This window comes from Panthera onca, chromosome E2 (genome assembly GCF_046562875.1).
Source record: "Panthera onca isolate mPanOnc1 chromosome E2, mPanOnc1 haplotype 2, whole genome shotgun sequence".
Taxonomy (NCBI): domain Eukaryota; kingdom Metazoa; phylum Chordata; class Mammalia; order Carnivora; family Felidae; genus Panthera; species Panthera onca.
This window is the reverse complement of record NC_138353.1, coordinates 34451577-34468258: the sequence shown is the minus strand read 5'-3', so window position 1 is coordinate 34468258 and position 16682 is coordinate 34451577. Positions and strand designations below refer to the sequence as shown.

Below are 16682 nucleotides of genomic sequence, written 5' to 3'. Positions count from 1 at the left end.
CCCACTTCTGAGCCTCCTACTTGGAAAAAAAAAAACACCCCGAAATGGTGCCGTGTTCTGTCTGTTTTATCCCACAAGCCCCGGGGATCTTTGGGGTGGGATGGCGGGAGGGGTGGGGGTGGAATTGCAGTCGGGGCTGCCCTTCTGGGTAACAGGTGACCCTGTTGCGGATGGCGGGCTCCGATCTGCCCCCCCACCCCCCACCCGGGGTGCCGGCCAGCCCGCTTAGTCTCGCCTCCCCTGTTCTGTCCGCAGGCTGCCCGGCGCCCCGACGAGGCCGCTGAGCCCCGGGCCATGGTCCCGTCTCGCCGGCCGTGGAACCTGGGAGCCACGCCCTCGCTGCGCGGCCTGTGGAGAGTGGGCCGGGCCCGGGAGCCCGAGCCCGGGATGGCTCGCCCCGCCCCCGCCAGCCCGGCCGCCCGCCCTTTCCCACACACCGGCCCGGGGAGGTTGAGAACTGGTGAGTCCGCATTTTTAAAATGCCTCTTTATTTCCCTTCCTTCCTCCAGATAGCAGCGATGAGGCCGGGCTTTCTCGCAAGTTCCTAGGCTCAGTCAGAGCTGTCAGGTAATTACAGGGTGCCCGGCAGCCCGCGGGCCGGCGCGGAGTCGGAGTCGGGGCGTCAATCTCGCCGGCGCTCCTGCCCCGCGCCCGCCTGTAAAGAGAGGTCCTGGACGCCGAGTTAAACTTCAACGCGGTCGCTGGAGTCGGGGGACAACGCCGCCCAAACCACACGATCTCCGGCCAGCCGGGTCGGGGCGCTGCGCGGGCGGCCCGTCCTTGGTCCTTGGCCGAGCGCTTGCGGTCTCGCTCCGGTTTCTGCCCGCAGCTGGTAAACAAGGTAGGTGAAGTGGCAGCCCGGTGCCCGGCGCGGCACTGACACCTGATCGCGGCCGGCCCGCCCGCGGGGGACGTGAGGAGCGGACCGAAGCCGCGCGGGAGCGTGGCCCCGCGGAGTTTGGGTGCCATGCGCTGGGTTTCAGGTGCCATCTGGGGCGGATCCTGTGGGGGCCCCGACAGCAAGTGGGCAGTGAAGGAGTTTGAGTCTGGACCCCTGCTGCCCCTTGGGGGAGTGTCCTTCTTTCTGGGTCATGTCCCCTGGTGCCTCACACGCCAATAAGTGAGCGGCACCTCTGATTTCCAATGCGGACTGGATCATCGGGTCTGGTGCACTGCCCCATGACTGTCTCCTGAGCTGAGCTGGGGCAAGTCATCCTGGAAGTGTGGAGGGACAGAGGGGTCTTCAGTCAAGATGTCTTCAGAGGCTTGCTGTCTGTTGTTCTGACCCCCAGAGGAAGAGGGGTAGATTACCAGCCTGTCTGAACTAGCAAATTCCCTCTGGGCCATCAGATCCAAACCCTCTGATGTACAGAAGGGGAAACTGAGGCCCAGAGAGGGCACACAGCAAACTCCTGTTCAGTTCCCTCTCTCCCACCACATTTGTGCCACTGATGGCAGCCAGAGTGATACTCTCCAGAGTTTCTCTGTAGGGGACGGTGAGGCTGGGGATGGCCCCGGGGGTCTCTGGAAAAAGCTTGGGCTCTTGGGTCAGATAGCCTCAATTGTCTGGAAGGGGATGAAGATGTACTCCACAAGGTTGTCCTAAGGATTACAAATGTAATATGAATGAGTATTGCTTTTCTGGTTAAAAAAAAAGAAAAAAAGAAAAGAGCAAAAAGAAAACAAGAAGCAAAAGATGAAAACAGGTTCATTATAGAACACTAAAAAAACCCTTGAAAAATCAAGAACACAGAAAACCCCAGAAAAAGTATAAAAAAGAAAATAAAAATTACCTACAAGATCGTTAGTGAACATTTTATATAGTTCCTTCCAATCTTGTGTATGTGCGCATGCATGCATATAAATGAGTATTATGAAGATACAGACTTAGCCACTTTGAAAATTTAAGACAAAGGTCAAACGAAATCCTGTGTGTGAAATGCTAAGCAGAGTGCCTGCCACTGAGTAGGGTTCCAGCCAGCTTGATTCCCCCCCTCCCCTGCCCACCCCAGCCCCTCTGTCTCCACCCCCACTCTTATCACTACCTTCAGAGGGATAGTCAAACAGAGGGTGGTGGGTCAGCACATGGGACTGGAATACTGGGTCAGCGTGACCCTGGGCATGTTATTAACCCTTCTCAGTTGTGGTCCTGATGGCCTGCATTTGTGGCCACTTTCTGTGTACCTGGCACAGAGTGAGCGTTTTACATGTGTCATTCCGTTTAACCCTCGCCACGGGACTATGAGCTTGGTTCCTTATCCCCATATTCCTGACAAAGAAACTAAGGATCGGGAAGGGCATTAAGGTCTCGGAAGCGCTTGGCCCAGGGTATCATTACCCCCCAGCGCGGTGGCTCTGCAGCTTGCCCCTGTGAGGTGCACCCCCTTTCCCATCCCATCCCACCTCACGAGCTGTGGTGGGGGGTTGAGGTGGGGTGCATGGGACACCCATACCCCACTCAGCTCTTTCCCCCATCCAATGAGGGAGGCAGTGTGTCAGAGGCTCAAGGGGACATGCTTTAGCTGGTCCCGAAGATGCTTTTGGAGGCTGCAGGGACCAGGCCACCCGGTGTGGGGTTGGTCTTTATGAAGGCAGGGGAGAAATTGCCACCTAGAGGCAGCCTTGGTAATAAAACCACAGCCCTGGGGTGCACCTCCTGTGAAGGTTGGCACAGCCAGGTTGGTGTCGGCTTCCCTTTGCTGCTCTCTGTAGAGGGTGTTCATGAACGAGCGCCAGCCCCAAAATCCACTGTGGAGGGCGGGGAGCACCCCTCCTGCCCCGGAGGCCTTGGGTGCCTTCCTGAGGAGAAGCTTGGGGTGGCTTTTGGGAAGAAAGGAGCACAGCCCCTGCCTGGTGCCAGGCCTTCCCTCTGAGTAGGTCAGGCGTGTGAGGGCGTGTGAGTCCCTGCTGGCCGCGCCTGGGCCGGCCCGGAGTGAGGGGAAGCAGAACTCAGCCAGGGCCCTGGCCAGCGGTCTTCAGCCAGGGGCCTAGCATCTTACCCATACTCTCTGTCCCGGAACAGGGCGTGGAAAAGATACCCCAGTCAGCGGTGACGAGGACTCCAGTGCCCGAAGTGCAGCTCGCCCGGCCCTAGCTCAGTGCCGGGCCCTCAGTGTGGACTGGGCCGGCCCCGGGAGCCCCCACAGGCTCTACCTGACCGTGCAGGTAAGCACTGGGGCCTTCGGGAAGGTGAGGGCCCAAGCCAGGCTGATGTGTCTTCGCCCTCTGAGCTCCCAGCAGCGGGGTCCCCAGCAGGCCCTCTGGGGAAGCGAGCACTGAGAGAGAGCCGGGGACTTGCCTTGGTAAGCTTCTCACAGCACGCAGAGCCCGGATGGAGCAGTTTGCTTTACTGGGTTATCTCAGGAAAAATCACAGAGCAGATGACAGAAAGCTTTCAGCCACACCCTGGCTGAGGCGTTAAAGTGAGAACTGCGGGGCCTTCGCTGAGAAGCTCTTAGGAAAACAGGCAGGTTTTGGGGTAGCCGTTAATTCCTACTCAGCATGTTTGTCCGTGGGGCAATACTTGTATTTCCTATTTAACGTGAGGATCCAAAGCCAGACAGAGGACTTTGCTAAAACTTGGATTCTTTTCTCTCGCAGTTATCACCAACTGACTTTCAAAAGACAAATTTTATATATGTTTGCATATTTGGTTGTAGAGATCATACATAATGATAGTAATAATAGCTGCTATTTATGGAACACTGGTTTTGAACCAGGCACCGGTGCCATGTATTATATAGCTCACATTAGTACTCATGGTCCTCGTAACAATCTCAAGACACAGCTCCTGTTTTATTGGAGTTGTATGGATGAAGTAATGGAGGCCCAGAGAGGTTATGTAACTTGCTACTGGTCCCACAGCAAGCGGGGATCTGAATAGCTAAGCATGACGTGCTCGATAACGTATGGTATAAAAGAATTCACACAGGGATATAACATCTCGAAGCTGAATGTTTTTTCTAGTCCTGCATCTTTTGAGAAATCCACTATTAAGAGTTTGGTGTTTATGTATCTTTCCTATATAATCACTTAATTATATTTATACAATTTTATTATTTATTTTTACAAATTATTCTGTGACTAGCTCTTTCCCTCGACAGGAAATCTGGTGATTTCTTCATGCATGTCAGTATACAGAGAACTACCCCATTCTTTTGAACTGCTTCATAATATTCTACTTCAGGGTTTACCATAGGTTATCTAACTGGTGCTCTGTATTATTTCTGGTTGCAATGAGCTACTTAAATATCGATGCATTCTCACAACTGTGGCTTTGAATAATTTAAGGACGGCACAGGCACTGCACTTTTTAAAGGAGTACAGATATTTAGGAAGTGCCTCTTCTGTGCCAGGTTCTGCGCTAGGTGCTGGCCCATAACCCAGCGGAGAAATAGACCTGACAGCCTGGCAGGCGTGCCACAGAATAATCAAGTGATCACAAGTGTATGAATGCAAACTGGACAAGGACCATTGACACAGTGATGGAGGATGAATGACCAGAGTCACTTGGGCGGGTTGCAAAGCACCCTGCCCAAGAAAGATTGCACACAAGAGGGCTCACTTTGAAGAGACATGGGCACATGGGGGGCAGGAGGGAGGGGAAACCCAGGTGCCCTTTGAGGGCATATCCTCCCTCATGCAGATGAAAGTCCTGGGCCTGGGCGGCGTGTGGCCCCGAGTCCTGATCTGAATGTGGCCCAAAGCTTGATGTGGCTTCAGGAGCAGTCTTGGGCTTCAAGGCTTTTCTTGGCCCTTCTTGTGTGGTTCATCTGCCAACCGAACCAAACAGTCCTTCTTTTATGTTAAGGTCTGCAAGAAAAGCAGGTCTGGTGTGGGAACAGTTAAAGAAACTGGAGAAGCCATTTGTTTTTCCTCTGAGTTGAGCCATTGGTAGTTAAATCGGGAGGTGGTCAGAAACCGGCTGCCTTGAGTTGGGCGGTGGCTCTGTTCTTGAATTTTGATTATGGGGTGTTGGGTTGTGGTTGCTGCTGAGTCCTGGGGTCAGCAGATCTGCTGAGAATCTGTGAGAAGCTCCTGTAAGCAACCAGTTTCCATGTTGGTGTCCTTCTGGGCCCCCATGAAGCTCCATTGTGTTTATAGTTTGCTTCGAGGACAGGGATGTGGGGCTGAAGGAGGGACCCGGGCACTGTGGGATGAGCAGGTAGGCTTAGTGAACCTCCCCCCTGCCCCAGCCTCTCAAGTAGTTAAAACCTGAGATGCTTCCTCTGAAGGTGCTGCAGAAATCCCCAACCCCCCTGGCGTCCCGGCTGCCCTTCCTGTGGCTTGGCCACCAGGCCAGAAATAGCGTGACCTTTGCTCTGGTCGGCAATTGGAAACTTCCAGCTGCTGCCATTGCCGCCACCGCTGACAAGCCTGCTCGTGATGGTGTGGCAGTTGGTCAAAGGGTGGGGACAAAATAAAGTCGGCGGGGGGGGGGGGGGGGGGAATTTTCCTACATATGAGAGACTGTGCTCACCACCTTCCCTTCTCAAGTAGAAGGTGAGGTCGAGAGAGAGGGCGTCAGAGTCGGTGAACGAGGCTGCTGATGTTGCTCTTTTCCTCTTTTCCATTCTGTTTATTGGATTTGGGGTTACAAAAGTTAAAAAAAAAAAAAAGGAAGAGTGCGGAAAAAGTCCAATGCTAGTGGCTACCTGATATCGAGCCCTTTCTGTGTGCCAGAGGCTTTGAGGACTTTGCATGGTTCCTGCAGTTCCCCTTCACACCAGTTGCATCAGGGGCTAGTACTGTTTCTCTTGTAAGAATGGGGAAAATGAAGCTTCAGAGAAGGTAAGTAACTTGCCCAGAGCCACACAGCTCACCTGAGGCGCAGCCGTGTTTCACACCCAGCTCTTGCCGACTCTGGACTCAGAACGTTCTTTTAGACAGAACATTTGTCTTTTGTTTCCAAAACAGTGGGCACAAAGACACCAAAAACGTGTCTGTAGGGGCACCCGGCTGGCTCTCAGTCGCATGAGCGTGCAATTCTTGATTTTGGAGTTGTGGGTTCAAGCTCCCTGTTGGGTGTAGATGACTTAAATAAATAAAACTCAAAAAAAAAAAAAAAAAAAAAGTGTCTGTAATGCCCCTTCCCAGATAATTTCTGTTGACATTAAAAAAACCAAAACAGAACACTGTAGATGCTTATAAGGCTAAAAAGTGAAATGTAAGGACTCTTTGCCCTTTTCCCCCACATTCTCTTAGTTTCTTTTTACTCCCCCAAAAGTTTAAATGATGCACGTTTCTCCTCCTAGTTGCTGCGTCACCTGACCTGCCAGAGACAACCATTGTTTATACAGTTCCCCAGATTTTTTTCAAGGCCTGTTTTATTTCTCTTATCCTCAAATGGGATTGCACTTTGCATGCGGTTCTGCGGCTTGCTTTGGATGTCTTTCTGTGTGAGCTGCAGGTGATCGTCTCCAGATGACTCTTTCTGCCCCTCCCTTCTCTCTCTCCCTGCCTGTCCACCTGTCTGTTCCTCCTTCTCGGCCTCGGTTTCTCCTTGACCAGGAGATGGGGGGCATGGGCTTCCCCTGCTTGTGTGGATTTGTGTGTCCCCCTCTTGGCAGTCTCGAGCTGGGGGCAGCTGACATCGTGGGGGGTGTTGCCCTGAGATTGCCGTGTGCCTGGTGGGGCTGGACAGCCCTGCGAATGGTGGGGCTGTGGGCCCGCAGCAAGTAGGCTGCTGCACTGGTGACTCCCGCCCCACAGAGCCTGCAGGGACAGCCCAGTGAGCTTCACCTGAGAACTTCTAAGTGCCCCAGAACCTTCTTTGCCGGTGCAGATAGCTGGCTGCCAGATGGGGGCCAAGAGAATGCACTGCCACTGTCCTGTCGTGGCATCTGGGCACATTTCCTTCCAGACCCCGGCCTCATTGTCCTCACCCACTCACACAGCGAGGGCAGGGTCCCTGTGCCCGGGATGCTCCCAGCTCCAGGAGCACACCATCCGCAGGCTCAAGGGGGTCCCCTCCTGCCTGTAGTCCCCTTCACGTGAGGATTCTGGTTGTGTCTTGGCAGCAAGCCCTGCTGGACAAGGGGTGCGAGAACAAGAGTCAGGGGACGAAAGAAGAGAAGCTCCTGAAGAGGCAGGCGCCGGGCCCCAGGCGGGACCGGGAGGCCCAGGAAGCTGGTGGCACCATGAATGTAGAGAAAACAGGTAAAGGAGGTCTGCCCGCCAACCTGGAATAGCCCTCGCTAAAGCTGGCACTGGCAGGGAGGCTGCTGTGGCATTTGGACTGTCCTCACACCCTGTCCTCCTCACCTGGAGGTGGCCCAGCCAATTCCTGGCCACCTTGACGTGGAACTCAGAGACCCCGGCCTGCCCATCCCACTCCAGGGATACCCTCCTCCCACTGCCCGCAGGGCCCCACCAGTGATAAGAGGCTTTGGCCCGTGTGGGCTGGGGTTGAGTTTCCCTGCTTTTTGTCTTTTCCCCAGTGCTTGTCAAAAGCACGCCAAGGGTGGCAGCCTCAAAGATGCCACGGCCTGTGGAGAGAAGCCTGACCCCATCCCCTTTATCTGTGGATGCGTCAGGGACCCAGAGGCTCTAGGACAGGGCTTTGCTCTGCTCCCTCAAGGCCAGGGTCGAGGAGCCGGTGGCTCCATTCTTCTCTGACCAGGATGACTGGTTCTGGAAGATTCTATGGACCCCCTTTGTGGGGCTTCTCCAGCTCAGGGAAACCTGAGCTCAGTAATTGGGGAAAAAGCATCCTCAGGAGCCCAAAAGGAAGGCCAAGACTGTGTGGAGAAAAAGCAGCTGGTCTTTCCCCTGTTCTCCTCCTCCCGTCACCAGGGGTGGATCTGTGTTTCTGAACTTGCTGTGTGGTGGAAGGAGCCACTCCCTTTTCTGGGGTTGTCCCAGAGCTGCAGTCGCCTGTCTGGCATTCAGGGACAGGTGTTGGGGTCTGGCTGAGGTGTGGGCAGACAGGACTTGGGAAGGGGTGAGCTGTCCAGCCAGTCAGATCGGCTCTCCCAGTTTGTGGAGAAGAGAGAGACCAGTTTCTGTCAAGGGGGAGGACTGAGCCTTGTCAGTGGGGCTGGGGCCAGACTTACGTCTTCCTGAGCCTTAGGCACAGTGAGCAGGCAGGGTCTCTGAGGCATGTCGTCTTTTAAAACTTGCACTGACATCCGACCCGCTGAGAGGCATGTGGCCTTCTCAGGGCCAAGTCCCATTCACTCCCTGGCCCCCAAGTGCCTCTTTGACCTCACCTCTCCCTCCCTCCTCTGGCCTTCCCTTAGCTTCTTCAAGGTCTTTTCTCCCCTAGCAAGTGCTCTCTAGGCCCTGTTTCAGCTCCCCTGGCTGTGCCCCTCTGCTGGGGTCACGATGAACCCCCGTGTGGGCTCCAAGGGCATCTCAGAACCTTCACGAGTGTCCTGGACGAGAAGGACTATTCTGTGTCTTGTTCCAGCCCTATGGTCTGTGGGATGACGCTCACTCACTCCTATGCATCCTTCATGGATCCCAGGCTTCTTTCCCAAGGTTGCCTCACTGGGACCATTGTCCCCACTTCACAAAGGAAGACCCCAAGCCCCCCACCCCCACCCCCATCTCCCAGGTGGCAGAGCGAGCTCTCAGGACCTAGAGCCCTGGTGTGTTCCCCACCACACCATGGCAGTCTGCAAAGGGCTGAGGGCCACGCTGGTCACATGCTGCTCATGGCAGCCCCGTGTGCGGGCCTGGAAGTATCCACCTGACCTCACTCTCTCTAGAACAGATAGCAGAAGCTTGGCCAACTGTGTATGATATGCATGCTGTGTCACATGCAGGCCACACTGCCAGGGCCACTGGCCAACCGGTAACTGAGCCTGCTCCAGCTCTCCAGAGGGTCTCGAGTTGAAGCTATTCCAAGGGATTGTGAGGAAGGGAAAAGCCAGCCCGTGTGTGCTTTACTTGCCCTCTTGAGAGTGGGGCCCGAGATCCCTCAGGGTCTACCCTCCTGGGAGCAGGGCTGTGACATCCCACCCAGCCCGGAAACTCTATTGTGGCTTCTCTGAAGTCTCAGTGAGCGCACTTGCTGCCTCCCGGTGGGTTGAAGCTGCCAGCAGGGTGCGTGACTTCAGGTGCAGAGTCTGGGAGCCCTCCAGTCCTGCCCCATAGGGCTCTGGCTCCTGGGATGCAGCGTGGGGGAGCCCCGAAGCCTGGCTGCCCTCAGACTGGAGGCTTGGAGACAGCAGGTGCCACTTGTCACACCTTGGACCCTTCTTTCTGCCTCCTGGGGCTTTGGTTGGGTCCCAGTTCAGGCTGCCCAAGGGGAGAGGCAGATCTCCTGCCTTCAGAGCCTCTCCTCTACCCCACTCCTGCACACCCCCTGCTCCTTGCCTGCTCCCCACCTTCAGAGACCATGAGCGTTCTTGGTATCCTCCAGGCAAGCTATGACAGGCATCCCAAGCCCTATTGTCACATCGTGGCCCTTGATTCTGTCTTTGTCCTTCCGTCAGTCTATCTGTTTCTCTCCTGCTCCTGGTGACAGTACAGTGGAAGGCCGTGGGAGGAGGAGGATTCAGGCTGAGGTACCACCCTCTCCCCCTGGTATTTATCACTTTGTCGTGCCTGTGCAGTCCCTGTGCTCAGCGCAGGTGTCGGCCCCAGAGCGGGCCTGGCTGTGTTCCTGCTCACATGCTGTGTCTGTCTCTGTGCGTCCTGGTCTGGCTGCCCCTTGCACACGCACACCCTCCCCTTGCCCCTTCTCTGTGTGCAGGTGACCACTCCCTGCAGAGGTCAGGGGACAGGCTGGGGAGCCTCTGCCTCTCTTCTGTACTCTAGAGGGGGTTTGGGGTTTAAAGAAATCACGTTTCCCCCCAAGAATAGTGTTTTCTGGGTAGAGAACCCCGGACTCTTAATCAGCTGTTGCCAGAAGGCATGTCTTTCTCAGCTGCGATTCCTTGCGGCCTGGCCACAGGGAGGGTATCGCCCATCAGACCTCGGACACATACTTTGAAGGGAGTCTAGGGCGAAAGTCTCTTGCCTCAGTCCTTATCCAGGCAATTCTGTCTCCCAGAAGCTGCCCGCTGAAGCGGCTTCCTCCAGGGCCTGCCCCTGGCCAACCCACGCCGCTGCCGCCCCCAGCCCTCGCCCCGCTGGCTCGCATCCCCTCCCCATCCCTGACGGTCTGCCCTGCCGTGACGGGCCCCCGCTCCTCATCCAGGGTGGGTCCTCTGCTGTCCTTTCTGATCGGCCACTACTTTGCTCATAGGTGGGCGGCTCTTTGGCAGCGGGAGGTGCTCGAGCCTGGCGGGGCCGCCAGGTGCAGCCCCCATGGTGCATAGGATGGTGGAGGCCATGTCCCAGCTGCAGGAGGAGAAAGCCCGGCTACAGGAGGAGCTGGCAGCCCTACAGGAGAGGCTGGCCCTCCGAGACAGTGACCAGCAAGCCACATCCACCCAGCTGCAGAATCAGGTACCTGGGGAGGATGGGATGGGCAGAGGCCACTCCCCCCCGTGGAGCAGATCAGAGGACACTGCGTGGGCCGCCTGGAACCAGCCCACCGGGCGGCCGACGTGATGGACAGATAGGGTCTCCTCTCTCGGCTCAGGAATGCATGAGAGGGCAAGGTGGCAAGAGTCAGAGGCCTGGGTCTCCCATCCTGCTCATCCTTGTGCCCCATTCCTCGTGGTTCTGGGGGACCAGGACGTGCCTCTCCAGGAGTGACAGGCTGTGTGTGTAGATGTGAGGGAAGCAGGGAGGTACGGGGTCGCTCCCAGCCCTCAGGCCGGTGCCGAGTCGACCCCATCTTATTCGGTGCCTTGGACCGGGCAGTCCAAGTGGACAAAAGTCACTGCAGTGGTCACCCCAGGGAAAACTGGTAGGAAAGGAGAGGCTGGTGTGAGTGCATGCGGGAGGAGAAGCACTCAGACTCTGGAAGCCAGAGAGGGCCTCAGATTTATGCTGGCGAGTGCTGTCTCCTTCCTCGGCTGGTCAGGACATTCGGGACCTCGGCTGCATGCCCTGTGGGACTGACCGTGGGCCCTCCTTCCCCACCTGCACGTGGGCCCCGAGGCCCCTTTCCAGAGGTTCAGCTCCCCACACCCATGGTCAGTGTCTGTCTTTTGTGTCTGTCTGAACTTCCCCACTTCCCCAAGGTCCCCCCACTCTCTCTCTACATCATCTCTGCCTTGGATCTGTGCCCTGAGCTGTGGGCCCAGGACTCTGTTGACGGGCCCGCCTTCAGCTGGAGCCAGGTTCTTACTCTGTGGTTACCCACCATGTGGACCTTTTGCTTGGGGAGACATCACAGAATACTGTGACTTGTTCTCAGTTCCAGGGAGCAGCAGATTCTTTTTATGCATTTTTAATTTTAATTTTTTAAAGAGGGAGGGAGAAAGAGGGAGCAGGGGAGGGGCAGAGAGAGAGTGAGAGAGAATCCTGAGTAGGCTCTATGCTGTCAGCGTGGAGCCCGATGCAGGGCTCGATCTCATGAACCATGAGATCATGACCTGAGTTGAAATCAAGAGTCAGATGCCTAACCCACTGAGCCACCCGGGCGCCCCTATGCATTTTTTAATGTAGGATTTTTTCCCCAGCTTACAGATGTATCCTCTTCTCCAGAACTATCTGTTCTGACCACCTGTTCCTTGCTGGGTTAGGTGGGCTTCCTTGGGGCATCCCTAGTGCCCTGTGTCTCCTTCATACACTGACCCCGTTGTTTGCTGCCTCTGGGCCTGTCTGCCTCACTCTCAGGGGCTCTTCTAGGCAGGGTGATACACTAGCTTTGTGTCACTGTTGCTTCCTTCGGTGCCCGCCTGCCTCTCTCCCTCAGCTGTTTGCTGAGTGCGCGGTGTGCCCTGGGCACCAGGCTAACCACTGGGGATGTCCAGGTGGGCAGGTGTGCTCTGGCCTGTGGAGGCTATGGTCTAAGGGAGGACAGACATTTGTTACATGTACCCATGTGAAGTTAGAAGAGCGACAAGGGCTCTGTGGGTAGGCACACACACAGGGCATGAGGGCTTGTACCAGACGCCTTTGTGAGGGACATCAGGGCCTGGCGGGGAGGTCAGGGACAGCCTCCTTGAGAAAGTGGTGCTGGAGCCAAGGTCTGGCACAAAGCAGAGGAAGTGGGTTCTGAGCTAAGGGAATAGTCTAGTCTGTGCAAAGGGACTGTGGCAGGAGGAGCAAGATATAGCGGCAGAACCAAAGCTTGGGTAGCCCTGTGGGACTGGGGGCTCGTCCAGGGCCCACCCCACAGGGCATGCCTGGCCCGTGGCAAGAGCTTATCCGTAGCTCTTCCTTCCCTGATCTTCTCCAAGATAGACTGTCCAGGCAGTTAATTTTTGAAATAAGTTTGTTTTTTTTTTAAAGAGATTTACTGAAATATAACTCACATACCATACAATTCACCCCTTTAAGGTGTACAATTTAAATATATTAAGTATATTGAGATGGTGATACCACCATCACCATCATCCAATGTCAGAACATTTTCATCACCCTAAAAAAGCCTAGTCACCCTCCTTTCCCCCTCCCCCCCCAATCCCTGGCAACCGCAGATCTGCTTTCTGTTTGTGTGGACTTGCCTTTCCTGAACATTTCATGTAAATGAAATCATAACCATGTGTGGCCTTTTGTGACTTTAAATGAATTTAAAAAAAAACAAAACATTTTTTCCCTTTCATTAGCAAAGTTGGCTTAGTTTTTAGAGGGGAAGTTGAAGGTGAAGGATCTTGGCCTTTTGGTTGTCTTTGTGCCCCCAGGTCTGCAGATATCCCCAGCCCCTGTCCTCTCCCATCCCCGGCCCCTCTGGATGATTGAGAGAATTCAGAATGGTTCTCCGTCTTTGCTCAGGCTTTATCCTTGAACTTCCTGACTGCCAGCTCTTTTCTGAAAACTTCAGGGGGTGCACCTGAAATTCCAGGTCCCTGAGCTACTCTTCGGAAGGTCCGATTCTGTGGAGCTATGTTCAACCACATGGGCCGGGAACCGGGTTCAAATCCTGACTTTGGACACTACTCAGTTTCAGCTGTGGGACCTTGGGCTGGTTAATTACCACTCTGCACCTCAGTTTCCTCATCTGTCAAGTGGACATAAAAGAACCTGATGAGATGATCCAGTATTGTGGTTGTTGCTGCCAGCGCCGCCATCTTTACTGGGAAGAGTTTTGGATTTGGAACCACACAAACAGGGTTCTAGTCCTGGCTGTGCCACTCGCTAGCTGTGCGGCGGTAGGAAGTGACTTCCTCTCCGTGCCTTCGTTTACCATTCTCTAAACTGGGACTAATCCATGTTGCTTCATGGTTATTGGACAGATCAATTGTGAGACGACAGAAAAATGGGTGATACACTGTAAAGTGCTAATGCCTCGTGAGGTATCACTTCCGCGTGCTCTGGTCTTCTGTCTGCCTCACTGTGGTTTGACACAGATTGACCTTCCTCCTCCTCTAAGAAGAAAAGCCCATCCGTGGGGGACACTCTGCCTCACTGTCATGGTGCCTTATTCCCAACCTTTTCCAGACTTGCCTTCTGGGTGTGGCTCTTCCTGAAAGGCACGGTAGCCTAGTAGTTGAGTTGGAGGGCCCTGTAGTGGGGGTGGTCACTCAGACCCAAGTTTAATCCTAGGTCCACCACTTAGTGGTCAGGTGACCTTGAGCAAGCTGCTTAACTAAGGCTTTCACCTCACCCCACCCCACTCTGAACCATGTCAGAGTTCTTGGTCAGACTTGAAAACACTTTAAACCAAGTCCTTGGCAACCTCCAAATTATCCTTGGTGACCCTGATATCCCTGTGGCCATAATCTTGGCACCAAAAGGGCATATAAAAAGCCACCTTAACTAAGGCTTAATCTCTTGGAATCTCAATTTCTCTTCCTATAAAGTGGGGATGATAATAGTGTCTACCTCATAGAATTGGGGATTCGAAGTGGTGATCTCAGGAAGTCCTGTGCCATGCTGGCAAAGCTGACTCAGGAAATGGGGCTGCCATTATCACTGTTGGAACCTGGGCTTGTGGGGGCGGTGGGAGTCTTTTGAGGCTTATGCACTGATAAGTGTCAGATGGCAATAGCTGTATTTACCAGGAGCCCACCGTGCTCCTTGTGGGGAGCACACGGGCCCAGGTCCTCGGTGCTCAGGAGGACCCAAGCCACAGAGGCCACTGGTCTTGGTCTGGCAACAGGAGAGAGACCGCGGCTGGTCTGGATGACCCTCCCTGATGTTGGCAACTATACCCCTGGGCCACATGCTATAGCTCCCCTCCCCTTTTGTGGATGTGCCTGGAGCAGTGGCCTCCACACTCCCAAGGCCCTGCCAGTGTTACACTTCCCAGACTGGCCACCACCCCCCCCCCCCCCCGCCACCTTATTGCCCCTGAACCTCCAGACAGAAGCTTAAAAAACTGCTCAGAGACCACAGGCTGGTAGACTAGATCTAGCCTTCAAGTATGTCTGATTTGTTTGCCTTTTTTTTTCTTTTTAACCATTAAAAAATTGTGGTAGAATACGCACAACAGAAAGTTTATCACTTTAACCATTTGTTTATTTATTTATTTATTTAATTTTAGTTTTTAAATTTACGTCCAAATTAGTTAGCATATAGTGCAACAATGACTTTAGGAGCAGATTCCTTAATGCTCCTTACCCATTTAGCCCATCCCCCATCCCACACCCCCTCCAGTAACCCTCTGTTTGTTCTCCACATTTAAGAGTCTCTTATGTTTTATCCCCCTCCCTGTTTTTATATTATATTTGCTTCCCTTCACTTGTGTTCATCTGTTCTGTGTATTAAAGTCCTCATGAGTGAAGTCATATGATATTTGTCTTTCTCTGACTAATTTCAATTAACATAATACCTTCTAGTTCCATCCATGTAGTTGCAAATGGCAAGATTTCATTCTTTTTGATTGCCTATGGACATTTGGGTTCTTTACATATTTTGGCTATTGTTGACAGTGCTGATATAAACATTGGGGTGCATGTGTCCCTTTGGAAAAGCATACCTGTATCCCTTGGATAAATATCTAGTAGTACAATTGCTGGGTCATAGGGTAGTTCTATTTTTAATTTTTTGAGGAACCTCTATACTGTTTTCCAGAGTGGCTGCACCAAGTTGCCTTCCCACCAGCAATGCAAAACACATCCTCTTTCTCTGCATCCTTGCCAACATCTGTTGTTGCCTGAGTTGTTAATGTTAGCCATTCTGACATACGTGAGGTGGTATCTCATTGTGGTTTTCATTTGTATTTCCCTGATGATGAGTGATATTGAGCATTTTTTCATTTGTCAGTTGGCCATCTGGATGTCTGCTTTGGAGAAGTGTCTATTCATGTCTTTTGCCCATTTCTTCACTGGATTATTTGTTTTTTGGGGGTTGAGTTTGATTAAGTTATAGATTTTGGATACTAACCCTTTATCTGATATGTCATTTGCAAATATCTTCTCCCATTCTGTCAGTTGCCTTTTAGTTTTGCTGATTGTTTCCTTCACTGTCCGGAAGCTTTTTATTTTGATGAGGTCCCAGTAGTTCATTTTTGCTTTTGTTTCTCTTGCCTCCGGAGATGTGTTGAGTAAGAAGTTGCTGCAGCCAAGATGAAAGAGGGTTTTGCCTGCTTTCTCCTCGAAGATTTTGAAGGCTTCCTGTCTTACATTTAGGTCTCTCATCCATTTTGAGTTTATTTTTGTGTATGGTATAAGAAAGTGGCCCAGGTTTATTTTTTTGCATGTCGTTGTCCCGTTTTCCCAGCACCACTTGCTGAAGAGACTGTCTTTATTGCATTGGATATTCTCTCCTGCTTTGTCAAAGATTAGTTGGCCATGCATTTCTGGGTCCATTTCTGGGTTCTCTATTCTGTTCCATTGATCTGAGTGTCTGTTCTTGTGCCAGTACCATACTGTCTTGATGATTACAGCTTTGTAGTATAGCTTGAAGTCTGGGATGGTGATGCCTCCTGTTTTGGTTTTCTTTTTCAAGATTGCTTTGGCTATTCGGGGTCTTTTCTGGTTCCATACAAATTTTAGAATTGTTTGTTCTAGCTCTGTGAAGAATGCCGGTGTCATTTTGATAGGGATTGCATTGAATATGTAGATTGCTTTGGGTAGTATCGACATTTTAACAATATTTGTTCTTCCTATCCAGAAGCAGGGAATCTTTTTCCATTTTTTTGTGTCTTCTTCAGTTTCTTTCATAAGCTTCCTATAGTTTTCAGTGTGTAGATTTTTCACCTCTTTGGTTAGATTTATTCCTAGGTATTTTATGGGTTTTGGTTCAATTGTAAATGGGATTGATTCCTTGATTACTCTTTCTGTTGCTTCATTATTGGTGTGTAGGAATGCAACCGATTTCTGTGCATTGATTTTATATCCTGCAACTTTGCTGAATTCATGAATCAATTCTAGAAGTTTTTTGGTGGAATCTTTTGGGTTTTCCACGTAGAGTATCATGTCATCTGTGAAGAGTGAAAGTTTGACTTCCTCCTGGTCGATTTGGATGCCTTTTATTTCTTTGTGTTGTTTGATTGCAGAGGCTAAGACTTCCAGTACTATGTTGAATAACAGTGGCGAGAGTGGACATCCCTGTCTTCTTCCTGAGCTTAGGGGGAAAGCTCTCAGTTTTTCCCCATTGAGGAGGATATTAGCATTGGGTTTTTCATATATGGCTTTTACTATCTCGAAGTATCATCCTTCTTTCCCTACTTTCTTGAGGGTTTATATCAAGAAAGGATGCTGTATTTTGTTAAATGCTTTCTCTGCATCAGT

The 16682-nt window shown here is 52.5% G+C and overlaps 1 protein-coding gene across 7 annotated transcripts in view; it reads left to right on the top strand.

The window, feature by feature from the left end:
* The window catches only part of KIFC3 (kinesin family member C3), a 77270-nt gene that overhangs the window by 37680 nt on the left and 22908 nt on the right, over positions 1–16682 (top strand). For 4 of the 7 annotated variants that reach the window (XM_078438815.2, XM_078438816.2, XM_078438818.2 and 1 more), the window contains 4 exons: positions 256–460; positions 3023–3165; positions 7020–7158; positions 10196–10398. In XM_078438815.2, coding sequence (XP_078294941.1) covers positions 256–460; positions 3023–3165; positions 7020–7158; positions 10196–10398 — 690 coding nt within the window. Of the gene's footprint in view, positions 1–255; positions 461–555; positions 842–3022; positions 3166–7019; positions 7159–7184; positions 9513–10195; positions 10399–16682 lie in introns of those variants that run through there. The other 3 variants (XM_078438819.2, XM_078438821.2, XM_078438820.2) reach the window with 3 other exon arrangements.